The 14,583-nt window shown below is 41.8% G+C and overlaps 1 protein-coding gene across 6 annotated transcripts in view; it reads left to right on the top strand.

Moving 5' to 3' along the window:
• Nucleotides 1-14,583, top strand: part of sox5 (SRY-box transcription factor 5) — an 863,129-nt gene that overhangs the window by 38,485 nt on the left and 810,061 nt on the right. For all 6 annotated transcript variants that reach the window (XM_062066517.1, XM_062066520.1, XM_062066521.1 and 3 more), the window contains exon 2: nt 285-483. In XM_062066517.1, the coding sequence (XP_061922501.1) occupies nt 285-483 (199 nt within the window). The remainder of the gene's footprint in view (nt 1-284; nt 484-14,583) is intronic.

Raw genomic sequence — 14,583 nt, forward strand, 5'->3', positions numbered from 1 at the left:
CGGATTGACTTGAAATTTCTCACACGGATTTGACCTAATCACCGTGAGATTTGGTACGCGCCTGGAGGGGACTGGCAAGCACATGTGTGGGAATTTTGGGCCTGTTTGGTTGAAAAACATGGCCGCCATCCACCAAAAGGGCCATGGACCACCATTGGCCATTCGATGAATAAATATGAGGGTACCTGTATTACACCCACAGGGGGCGCCACATTAGAATGAGCTTTATTCCACCTGACTGACTCCTCCTCTCCTTCTCCTTGGCTTCCTCTTGTGGCTTCCAGGATGTCTTCCAAGCGACCAGCCTCTCCATATGGGGGGACAGATGGAGATGTAACCATAGCAACCAGCAGACAGCGAATGGAGGATGAGGAGAGCGAGGGACTGGCTGGCGTCATCCATCTCCCCCTGGTCTCCTACTGCAGCAAGGTGTCCCCCCGCTCGCCCCCTTTCCGCAGCTTGGACAGCCCCCCCGGCCACACGGTAAGAAAGTTGAGCTGAGCTTCTGGTGGGTGAGGGGGGGGGACGGGACGCTTCTTTATTGGCGGACATGTTGCCAATACGGTTGGCTTCTTGGAATCTGCAGCTGTCATCATCGTCTTCCTGCTTTGCCTTCCGCTGGCCAGCAGCCCATTCCCACACACACACACACACACACACACACACACACACACACACACACACACACACACACACACACACACACACACACACACACACACACACACACACACACACACACACACACACACACACACACACACACACACACACACACACACACACACACACACACACACACACACACACACACACACACACACACACACACACACACACACACACACACACACACACACACACACACACACACACACACACACACACACACACACATCTTATGCCAAGCGTAATCCTGACCTCCAGCTGTAGGACAAGTGGGTGTTTGGGCCAGTTCATCAGGTGTGTTCCAGCACAGGTGTTAATGCTCATCATTTTATTGTGGCCCAGCCCATCATTTTAAATGTGGCATGCCGCATAATTCTGACGTGGTCCGCCACGGCGCTTGATATTGTCCGCCATATCATTTTATAGTAACTCTTCCTGTCATTTTATATTGGCCCAGCCCATCATTTTAAATGTGGCATGCCGCATAATTCTGATGTGGTCCGCCACGGCGCTTGATATTGTCCACCATGTCATTTTATAGTGGCCCAGCCCTTCATTTTAAATGTGGCATGCCGCATAATTCTGACGTGGTCCGCCACGTCGCTTGATATTGTCCGCCATGTCATTTTATAGTAACTCTTCCTGTCATTTTATAGTGGCCCAGCCCATCATTTTAAATGTGGCATGCCGCATAATTCTGATGTGGTCCGCCACGGCGCTTTATATTGTCCGCCATTGTCATTTTATAGTGGCCCAGCCCATCATTTTAAATGTGGCATGCCGCATAATTCTGACGTGGTCCGCCACGTCGCTTGATATTGTCCGCCATGTCATTTTATAGTAACTCTTCCTGTCATTTTATAGTGGCCCAGCCCATCATTTTAAATGTGGCATGCCGCATAATTCTGACGTGGTCCGCCACGGCGCTTGATATTGTCCGCCATGTTATTTTATAGTAACTCTTCCTGTCATTTTATAGTGGCCCAGCCCATCATTTTAAATGTGGCATGCCGCATAATTCTGACGTGGTCCGCCACGGCGCTTGATATTGTCCGCCATGTCATTTTATAGTAACTCTTCCTGTCATTTTATAGTGGCCCAGCCCTTTCATTTTAAATGTGGCATGCCGCATAATTCTGACGTGGTCCGCCACGTCGCTTGATATTGTCCGCCATGTCATTATATAGTAACTCTTCCTGTCATTTTATTGTGGCCAGCCACATCATTTTATTGTGGACTGCAACTTCATTTCACTGTGGCCTGTGTCATAATTTTCATGTGGCGCGCCAAATAATTTAATCTGGCCCGCCAGATTAATTTATTGTTGACTGCCACTTCATTTTATAGTGGCCCGTCCCATAATTTTAAATGTGGCATGCGACTTAATTCTAACGTGGTCCTCCACCTCATTTAATGTAGTACCCACGTTATTTTAAAGTGGACCGCCATTTAAATGTGGCTTGCCACATCATTTTATTTTGGCACACCACCACAATTTATCGTGGACCGCCAATTGATTTTATTTTGGCCCGTCCCATAACCTTAAATGTGGCCCGCCAACTAATTATAACATAGTCTGCCACATCATTTTACATGGTCCGCCACATGACTTTATTGTGGACTGCCACATCATTTAAAAGTGGCCCATAATTTGATTGTGGCATGCCACATAATTCTTACGTTGTCCGCCACATCATTTTGTATTGACCCACCACCACATTTTATCTTGGATCGCCAATTGATTTTATATTGGCCTGTCCTATAATCTTAAATGTGGCCACGCCACCTCATTCTAATGTAGTCCGCCACATCATTTTATATGGTTTGCAACCTCATTTAACATGGTCCGCTTTTATTGTGGACTGCTACTTCATTTATAAGTGGCCCGGCCCATAATTTGACCGTAGCATGCGACATAATTCCAATGTGGCCCGCCACATCTTTTTATGTTGGCCCACCACGACATTTTATTGTGGACCGCCAATTGATTTTATATTGCCTTAACCTTAAATGTGGAATGCCACATAATTCTTACGTAGTCCGCCACCTCTTTTAATATGGTTTGCCACCTCATTTAACACGGTCCGCCACATCACCTTATTGTGGACCTCCAACTCATTTAAAGTGGCCCAGCCCATAATTTTTATTGTGGTATGCCACATAATTCTAAAGTGGCCCGCCACCTATTTTATCTTGGCCTACCACCACTTTTATTGTGGACCGCCAATTGATTTTATATTGGCACGTCCCTTAACCTTAAATGTGGAATGCCACATAATTCTTATGTAGTCTGCCACATCATTTTATAAGGTTTTCCACCTCATTTAACATTATTGTGGACTGCCCCCTCGTTTAAAAGTGACCCGACCCATGATTTGATTGTGGCATGCCACCAAATACTAATGTGACCCACCACATCATTTTATCTTGTATCGCCGTTTGATTTTATATTGGCCCGTCCCATAATCTTAAATGTGGCACGCCACCTCATTCTAACATAGTCCACCACATCATTTTATATGGTTCGCTTTTATTGTGGACTGCTACTTCATTTAAAAGTGGCCCGTACCATAATTTGATCGTGGCACGCCACATAATTGTAATGTGGCCCGCCACATCATTTCGAAAATACAGGTCCACCGCATCTTTAAATCTGGCCTGCCACATCATTTTTCTGGAACACCACCTCATTTAAAGTGGCCCGCCACATCATTTCAAATGTGGCATGACACATCATTCTTACGTTGTCCACCATATCTTCTTTTATGGTCGGCCACCTCATTAAAGGTGGTTCTATAAAACATCCCTGTGTGAAAAGTTGATTATATTTTTATTTATACACATAAAAGTTGATTATATTTATATTTATACACATAAAAGGTGATTATATTTACATTTATACACATAAAAGTTGATTATATTTATATTTATACACATAAAAGGTGATTATATTTATATTCATACACATAAAGGTGATTATATTTACATTTAAACACACAAAAGTTGATTGTATTAATATTTATACACATAAAAGGTGATTATATTTACATTTATACACATAAAAGTTGATTATATTTATATTTATACACATAAAAGGTGATTATATTTATATTCATACACATAAAAAGTGATTATATTTATATTTATACACATAAAAGGTGATTATATTTATATTTATACACATAAAAGGTGATTATATTTATATTTATACACATAAAAGTTGATTATATTTATATTTATACACATAAAAGGTGATTATATTTATCTTTATACACATAAAAGGTGATTATATTTATATTCATACACATAAAAGGTGATTATATTTATATTTATACACATAAAAGGTGATTATATTTATCTTTATACACATAAAAGATGATTATATTTATATTCATACACATAAAAGGTGATTATATTTATATTTATACACATAAAAGGTGATTATATTTGTATTTATACACATAAAAGGTGATTATATTTATATTTATACACATAAAAGGTGATTATATTTACATTTATACACATAAAAGGTGATTATATTTACATTTATACACATAAAAGTTGATTATATTTATATTTATACACATAAAAATTGATTGTATTTATATTTATACACATAAAAGTTGATTATATTTATATTTATACACATAAAAGTTGATTATATTTATATTTATACACATAAAAGGTGATTATATTTATATTTATACACATAAAAGGTGATTATATTTATATTCATACACATAAAAGGTGATTATATTTATATTTATACACATAAAACGTGATTATATTTACATTTATACACATAAAAGGTGATTATATTTACATTTATACACATAAAAGTTGATTATATTTATATTTATACACATAAAAGGTGATTATATTTATATTTGTACACATAAAAGGTGATTATATTTACATTTATACACATAAAAGGTGATTATATTTATATTCATACACATAAAAGGTGATTATATTTACATTTATACACATAAAAGTTGATTATATTAATATTCATACACATAAAAGGTGATTATATTTACATTTATACACATAAAAGGTGATTATATTTACATTTATACACATACAAGTTGATTATATTTATATTTATACACATAAAAGGTGATTATATTTATATTTATACACATAAAAGGTGATTATATTTACATTTATACACATAAAAGGTGATTATATTTACATTTATACACATACAAGTTGATTATATTTATATTTATACACATAAAAGGTGATTATATTTACATTTATACACATAAAAGTTGATTATATTTATATTTATACACATAAAAGGTGATTATATTCATACACATAAAAGGTGATTATATTTATATTTATACACATACAAGGTGATTATATTTATATTTATACACATAAAAGGTGATTATATTTATATTTATACACATAAAAGTTGATTATATTTATATTTATACACATAAAAGGTGATTATATTTACATTTATACACAAAAGGTGATTATATTTACATTTATACACATAAAAGTTGATTATATTTATATTTATACACATAAAAGGTGATTATATTTATATTGATACACATAAAAGGTGATTATATTTATATTAATACACATAAAAGTTGATTATATATATATTTATACACATAAAAGTTGATTATATTTATATTTATACACATAAAAGGTGATTATATTTACATTTATACACATAGAAGTTGATTATATTTATATTTATACACATAAAAGTTGATTATATTTATATTTATACACATAAAATTTGATTATATTTATATTTATACACATAAAAGGTGATTATATTAATTTTAGCGTGTCGCCAACTCGGGTGCAACATTTGTTGGCTCCGCCTTCTCCGGGCGACCTTTCCCTCTCATACCGTAAAACAATGAAAGGACGCTTAGGAGCTGTAATGGAGCGCTCATTTTGTAATTAGGTGGCTGATAGGGGCCCCGCCCACTTGTGTGGACGTGTGTGAGTGCAGGTGGCAGCTGTAAAGCAAAGTCCTGGCATAAACAAACACTGCAGAGAGACAATGCTGCACGCACTCTTAAAGGGACAGTACACAGCGTGTGTTAGGAGAATATTTCACACCTTTAAACAGAATAAAACAAGGTAGAATTGGCCTTCACTGGACTACAAGACACACATGATGGGCTCACCCTGGTTCCTTGTCTGTGCCAGGCTTTCTTCAACTAGAGGGCCCATGGAGGGGCCCCTTTGGTGCCACATTGGTGCCACATTGGTGCCACATTGGGGCCACATCGGTGCCACATCGGTGCCACATTGGGGCCGCATTGGTGCCACATTGAGGCCACATTGACGCCACATTGGTGCCACATCGGTGCCACATTGGGGCCACATTGGTGCCACATTGAGGCCACATTGAGGCCACATTGGTGCCATATTGGTGCCACATTGGTGCCACATTGGGGCCACATTGGTGCCACATTGAGGCCACATTGAGGCCACATTGGTGCCACATTGGTGCCACATTGAGGCCACATTGGTGCCACATTGGGGCCACATCGGTGCCACATTGGTGCCACATTGGTGCCACATTGGGGCCACATTGGTACCACATTGAGGCCACATTGGTGCCATATTGGTGCCACATTGGGGCCACATTGAGGCCACATTGGTGCCACATTGGTGCCACATTGGTGCCACATTGGGGCCACATTGGTGCCACATTGAGTCCACATTGAGGCCACATTGGTGCCACATTGGTGCCACATTGGGGCCACATTGGTGCCACATTGAGGGCACATTGAGGCCACATTGGTGCCACATTGAGGCCACATTGGTGCCACATCAGTGCCACATTGGGGCCACATTGGGGCCACATTGAGGCCACATTGAGGCCACATTGGTGCCACATTGAGGCCACATTGGGGCCACATCGGTGCCACATTGGGGCCACATTGGTGCCACATTGAGGCCAAATTGAGGCCACATTGGTGCCACATTGGTGCCACATTGGTGCCACATTGGGGCCACATTGGTGCCACATTGGTGCCACATTGGTGCCACATTGGGGCCACATTGGGGCCACATTGGTGCCACATTGAGGCCACATTGGTGCCACATTGGGGCCACATTGGTGCCATATTGGTGCCGCATTGGGGCCACATCGGTGCCACATTGGGGCCGCGTTGGTGCCACATTGAGACCACATTGAGGCCACATTGATGCCACATTGGTGCCACATTGGTGCCACATTGGGGCCACATCGGTGCCACATTGGGGCCACATTGGTGCCACATTGAGGCCACATTGAGGCCACATTGAGGCCACATTGGTGCCACATTGGTGCCACATTGGGGCCACATTGAGGCCACATTGGTGCCACATTGAGGCCACATTGAGGCCACATTGGTGCCACATTGAGGCCACATTGGTGCACATTGGTGCCACATTGGGGCCACATTGAGGCCACATTGAGGCCACATTGGTGCCACATTGAGGCCACATTGAGGCCACATTGGTGCCACATTGAGGCCACATTGAGGCCACATTGAGGCCGCATTGGTGCCACATTGAGGCCACATTGAGGCCACATTGGTGCCACATTGAGGCCACATTGGTGCCACATTGGGGCCACATTGGTGCCACATTGGTGCCACATTGAGGCCACATTGAGGCCTGTGCATGTTGACACTGGAGTCTGATAAAAATCCCATTTTACTTGCAGTGTAAACTATCAGCTGGGGAAAAAAACGGATCTCCAAAAAATCCGATTTGGGCCACTTTGACGAATCTGAGGCGAAAAGATCAGATTTGAAACACTTTGGAGCGTTTAGAGGGCAGCACGGTGGAACAGGGGTTAGTGCGTGTGCCTCACAATAAGAAGGTCCTGGGTTCGATCCTGCGCTTGGGATCTTTTTGTGTGGAGTTTGCATGTTCTCCTCGTGACTGCGTGGGCTCCCTCCCACCTCCAAAGACATGCACCTGGGGATAAGCCCCTCCCACCTCCAAAGACATACACCTGGGGATAGGCCCCTCCCACCTCCAAAGACATGCACCTGATACTCGCTTCTTTAAGGACAACCGGGGATCCGTGGAGGACACCAGGGAGGGGCGGGATCACAGCTTTATCTTGTCGTTGTAAACACACACACACACACACACACACTCACACACACACACACACACACACACACACACACACACACACACACACACACACACACACACACACACACACACACACACACACACACACACACACACACACACACTCATATTGAAACTTCTGCTCTTTATGATTGTTTCTTTAATGAGTAAGTCAAGTTTCCTGTGTGTGTGTGTGTGTGTGTGTGTGTGTGTGTGTGTGTGTGTGAGTGTGTGTGTGTGCGCGTGTGTGTGTGTGTGTGTGTGTTTCTTGTATTTCTCCCCTTCTTGAGACATGAAGAAGGAAAAGTATCTTCCATATGAGGAGGTGTGAACAAGTGATGACATAAATCATGGTCCCAATAACATTGCATCTAATGGAGAGCCAAATACTAGAGTCCGTGAACATTGCTCCAAAGTCAGGATTTTTGGTTGAATTAATGTGCATAGAAAAGTAAAGATTGACAGGCAGCAATATAAGATAAGACAAGATGGCAGCTAAAGAAGGACTTCCCTATTCATCCCCGCCAGGTGAACAGCTGATTTTAGGACTTCCTGTGCTGACGTAAGACAAGCCATATGTGACCTTAGGATGAACTAATACACTACGCTACTAAGACTATAGTGGCCATTAACAGTTAGCTTCTACAGATGGGTTGCCCAAAGTGCGGCACAGGGGCCATTTGTGGTCCCTGACTCCTTTGTCATGGGCCTTAAGTTACAAAAAACAGAACATAGAGAATGTCTCATTTGCACCCCTGCTGGTGACATCTATCAAAATGAGGGTGGTCCCAAAAAGGAGGGATTTTTTTTCAAATTGACTGCGTGTCGCTTTTAAAAGTGCTCCCCCTCTGGTCAACATATGAAATAACAAGTGTGTGTAAAAATGTGAAGTGCTCCCCCTCTGGCCAAAATTAATTAAAACAAATGACTAAATATGTATATAGAGACATACTGTAATAACTTGAATAAAATAATGAAAATTAAAAAACAATTACAAACAAAAAATAAATAAATTGACTAAAAGCAGTCTTTTTCTCGCAATTTTTTCTTATAAAATTGGGAACAATTTCTCATATTCTTTCTGTTTCTGTAATATTGCAAATTTTCTCCTAAAATTATGACTTTTTAATGTAAAATTATGACTTTTTAATGCAAAAAATGTGACTGACATTTGTCATATAAAAGTCTGACTTTTATCACAACGTTGCCCATTTTTGTTGTTGTTCTTGTAAAATAGTGACATTTTTGGAGTAAAATTATGACTTTTGTCATCATTTAGCCAAGTAAAATTCCGATTGTTGTCATAACATTGGCAACGTTTGAAAGTTTTCTTACAAAATTGTGACTTTCGCCGAGTAAAATGACGACTCTTGCCATAAAATTGCCAACATTTTAAGCTTTTCTTGTGAAATTGCGACTGTTATTGAGTACACTTCCGACTTTTATCATAACATTGCACAAATGTTCAGTTTTTCTTGCAAAATGTTGACTTGCGTTGAGTAAAATGAGGACTTTTATTATAACACTGCCAACACTCTAAGTTTTTCTTGTGAAATTGTGACTTTTTTCTTGTGAAATTCCACAAGAAGCTTTTTTATATTTGCATAGTATGTATATATTATTAATGTTGTAAATACACTTCTTTATATATCTCGAAAGGGTGGTCCTAAAGAGGTATTTTTTGGAGGTCTCAAGAAGGTAACATATACAAGAATCCTCATGTGTGTGTGTGTGTGTGTGTGTGTGTGTGTGTGTGTGTGTGTGTGTGTGTGTGTGTGTGTGTGTGTGTGTGTGTGTGTGTGTGTGTGTGTGTGTGTGTGTGTGTGTGTGTGTGTGTTAAAAGCAGTGAAGTCAAGAAGGTGCCAAATCACTATTTTATCATGTCTTTTTTATGATGTGCATATTTGTGCGGCAGAGAAATAAATAATACTTGCAAATGAGGCAAAGGTGCTAATGGGCGAGCACTAATTGTTTGGCCAACACAACAGAAATCTATAAACATATTTTATCATGCCGGGCTTCTCGTATTTATTGCATGTGCATCAGCCGTGTGAGCGTCACGTGCACTCGGACAGATTGAACGCCGCTCGTCATGCCAGGCGACACGCTAATGAATGAAAACATGCTAACAATCGCAGTGGCTGCTCTTCAAGACATGTTCCATCTCGACGGCGCCTCGAACAAGGCCCTTTTTTGCTCCATAGATGAGGCAGCCTCTGGCAAAGCCAGGGAGGGAAGGTTCCTCACCTTTGTGTTGATTAAACGTGCACAAATCCATCCAAGTCATGCTGTTAATATCTCATACTCATTCATCTTTGCATGTTTTAGCTCTTTCAACATGTTTCATTTCACTTTGGGGTCCAAACAAAACAGTGACAAGAGAACAGTCCAGCTAACGTCCCTCCACAGTGTTTTAGCTACTTCTAAATCACTAATCCTGGCCTCCATGATGACAAATAAAGTGAGATTCTTACAAGTATCATGAATGTAAACAAATGGGTGGATCTATACCAATATCGACAGTATTAGAATCATTACATTTTTTATTGTCATGAAATCTTTTGTCATTTTGTTATTGTTTATAAAGTCAGTAAATACGTCCCTGGATATTTGAATATGACCAATGTATGATCCTGTAACTACTTGGTATCACATCCATACCTAAATGTGTGGTATCATCCAAAACTAATGTCAAGTATCAAAGAAGAGAAGAATAAGTGATTATTACATTTGAACAGAAGTGTAGATAGAACATGTTAAAACAAAAAATAAGCATATATTAACAGTAAATGAACAAGGGGATTAATAATCCATTTTTACAGTTTGTCCCTCATAATGTGTACAAAATAATAGGTGTATAAATGACACAATATGTTACTGCATACGTCAGCAAGACAAGACAAGACAAGACAAGTTGTCTAGTATTTTATTGAAGGACCAAATGACAATAATAAACATATGTTTCATGTACACTAACATTTGTGGTTACAATAAAGACAATAATGACATTTTTTCTGGTCCCCTTTATTTAGAAAAATACCAAAAAAGTATCAAAATAATTTTACTACTGGTACCAAAATATTGGTATCGGGACAACACTAGTCTGAATATAGGAAGATAATACTACTACATTCCAATATTTAAATAAATGATTATTTGGTGTACCACTAGATAGAGCCCGCGTACCACTAGTAGTACCCGGAGACCACCGACTTCATTCACTCAGCATTTTTAATGTTTTAAAGTTGTATAGTATGTTCAACATTTTATTTAAGGACTAAATTGTCGTTTAAAGGCAATAAGAACTTTGTGTTTAATGTATCGTGAGCTTTAAAGGCATCTAAAATAAAATACAATAAAAACGATAATCATAATAATAGAATAAGCAAAATAAATGTAAAAACATACAAATAATAAATGAGTATAGGAGAGAAAAAGCCAATAAAAGCCATTATTTGTGATCCCCTTTATTTTGAAAAGTATTAAGATTCATTTTATCGGGACAAGACGAGAGTGCAACTAAAAACAAAATAAATAAATAAATAAAATAAATAAAACAAAAATGGATCAGATGTGGAGCGCATGGAGTGTCAGAAAGTTTCAAAAGGCAGACGTATTTATAATAATGTGTGTTTATTATCCCATTACCTCATAAAGTCATGACTAAAATGTCCCACAGATCCCACTGAAGTCCAACTGGACATGATCATGATATTTTAATGCTTTGCATTCACACTGCGGCCAAGTGCACAAAGTGGATCACATCCGGATTAAACCTGGTTTGAGATGACAGTGGTGTATCGGGCGTGCCCACAATGGACTTGATTGTCATTCTGCATTTACAAGTCATGAATGAAGACATCCATCCATCCATCTTCTTCCGCTTATCCGAGGTCGGGTCGCGGGGGCAGCAGCCTAAGCAGGGAAGCCCAGACTTCCCTCTCCCCAGCCACTTGGTCCAGCTCTTCCCGGGGGATCCCGAGGCGTTCCCAGGCCAGCCGGGGGACATAGTCTTCCCAACGTGTCCTGGGTCTTCCCCGTGGCCTCCTACTGATCGGACGTGCCCTAAACACCTCCCTAGGGAGGCGTTCGGGTGGCATCCTGGGCAGATGCCCCAACCACCTCATCTGGCTCCTCTCCATGTGGAGGAGCAGCGGCTTTACTTTGAGCTCCTCCCGGATGGCAGAGCTTCTCACCTTATCTCTAAGGGAGAGACCCGCCACCCGGCGGAGGAAACTCATTTGGGCCGCTTGTACCCGTGATCTTGTCCTTTCGGTCATAACCCAAAGCTCATGACCATAGGTGAGGATGGGAACGTAGATCGACCGGTAAATTGAGAGCTTTGCCTTCCGGCTCAGCTCCTTCTTCACCACAACGGATCGATACAGCGTCCGCATTACTGAAGACGCCGCACCGATCCGCCTGTCGATCTCACCATCCACTCTTCCCTCACTCGTGAACAAGACTCCAAGGTACTTGAACTCCTCCACTTGGGGCAGGGTCTCCTCCCCAACCCGGAGATGGTAGTCCACCCTTTTCCGGGCGACAACCATGGACTCGGACTTGGAGGTGCTGATTCTCATCCCAGTCGCTTCACACTCTGCTGTGAACCGATCCAGTGAGAGCTGAAGATCCTGGCCAGATGAAGCCATCAGGACCACATCATCTGCAAAAAGCAGAGACCTAATCCTGCAGCCACCAAACCAGATCCCCTCAACGCCTTGACTGCACCTATAAATTCTGTCCATATAAGTTCTGAACAGAATGGGTGACAAAGGGCAGCCTTGGCGGAGTCCAACCCTCACTGGAAACGTGTCCGACTTACTGCCGGCAATGCGGACCAAACTCTGACACTGATCATACAGGGAGCGGACCGCCACAATCAGACAGTCCCATACCCCATACTCTCTGAGCACTCCTCACAGGACTTCCCGGGGGACACGGTCGAATGCCTTCTCCAAGTCCACAAAACACATGTAGACTGGTTGGGCAAACTCCCATGCACCCTCAAGAACCCTGCCGAGAGTATAGAGCTGGTCCACAGTTCCACGACCAGGACGAAAACCACACTGTTCCTCCTGAATCCGAGGTTCCACTATCTGGCGTAGCCTCCTCTCCAGTACACCTGAATAGACCTTACCGGGAAGGCTGAGGAGTGTGATCCCACGATAGTTAGAACACACCCTCCGGTTCCCCTTCTTAAAGAGAGGAACCACCACCCCGGTCTGTTAATCCAGAGGTACCGCCCCCGATGTCCACGCGATGCTGCAGAGTCTTGTCAACCAAGACAGCCCCACAGCATCCAGAGCCTTAAGGAACTCTGGGCGGATCTCATCACCGAGGAGGTTTTTAACTACCTCAGCAACCTCAGCCCCAGAAATATGGAGAGCCCACCACAGATACCCCAGGCACTGCTTCCTCATAGGAAGACGTGTTGGTGGGATTGAGGAGGTCTTCCAAGTATTCCCTCCACCGATCCACAACATCCGCAGTCGAGGTCAGCAGAACACCATCCTCACCATACACGGTGTTGACAGTGCACTGCTTCCCCTTCCCGAGGCGGCGGATGGTGGTCCAGAATCGCTTCAAACTCCTCCCATGTCCGAGTTTTTGCCTCCGCGACCGCCGAAGCCGCACACCACTTGGACGGTCGGTACCTGTCCACTGTCTCCGGAGTCCTATGAGCCAAAAGAACCTGATAGGACTCCTTCTTCAGCTTGACGGCATCCCTCACCGCCGGTGTCCACCAACGGGTTCTAGGATTACCGCCACGACAGGCACCAACTACCTTGCGGTCACAGCTCCAATCAGCCGCCTCGACAATAAAGGTGTGGAACATGGTCCACTCGGACTCAATGTCCAGCACCTCCCTCGTGACATGTTCAAAGTTCTCCCGGAGGTGGGAATTGTAAGTCTCTCTGACAGGAGACTCTGCCAGACGTTCCCAGCAGACCCTCACAATGTGTTTGGGCCCGCCGGGTCTGTCCGGCATCCTCCACCACCATCGCAGCCAACTCACCACCAGGTGGTGATCGCTGGAAAGGCAGGAATGAAGACATGGAAGTCAAAAATAACAACTCAAATATTTTCACAAAACAAACAAAAAAAGACTGTTCATATTTTGTAATGTGTGTTGTTGGTGCGTGAGTACTTCAAATAAAGGACCTTGGAGTCAGAAGTGTGTGTGTGTGTGTGTGTGTGTGTGTGTGTGTGTGTGTGTGTGTGTGTGTGTGTGTGTGTGTGTGTTCAGGCATGGCATGTAAAGGGATTTGCTAGGTGTGTGTAAGTGTGTGTAAGTGTGTGTAAGTGTGTGTAGATTGGCAGCTCTGGCGTGGAGTTAAGTCTTTACCCCCTGCAGGAGTCACATTCCCGTGTGTGTGTGTGTGTGTGTGTGTGTGTGTGTGTGTGTGTGTGTGTGTGTGTGCGTGCACTTGTCTCACCGTCCTTGTGTGGACATACACTTGACAAACCACCCTTTCTGTGAGGATCTTTTGACTTGTGAGGACATTTGCCTGGTCCTCACAACTACAGAAGTAAAATATTTTTTTTAATTTGTGTGTTTTGCATTCTGAAGTGAGGTTGCAACTAGGGATGTCCGATAAATGTTTTAAAATTTAATTATTGGTATCGTTTTTTTTTTATTATCGGTATCGTTTTTTTTTGTTTTTTTTTTAATTAAATCAACATAAAAAACACAAGATACACTTACGATTAGTGCACCAACCCAAAAAAAATATTATCGGTATCGTTTTTTTAAATTTTTTAAATTTTTTTAATTTTTTTTAAATTAAATCAACA

The sequence above is a fragment of the Entelurus aequoreus genome, linkage group LG12 (genome assembly GCF_033978785.1).
Source record: "Entelurus aequoreus isolate RoL-2023_Sb linkage group LG12, RoL_Eaeq_v1.1, whole genome shotgun sequence".
Taxonomy (NCBI): Eukaryota; Metazoa; Chordata; class Actinopteri; order Syngnathiformes; family Syngnathidae; genus Entelurus; species Entelurus aequoreus.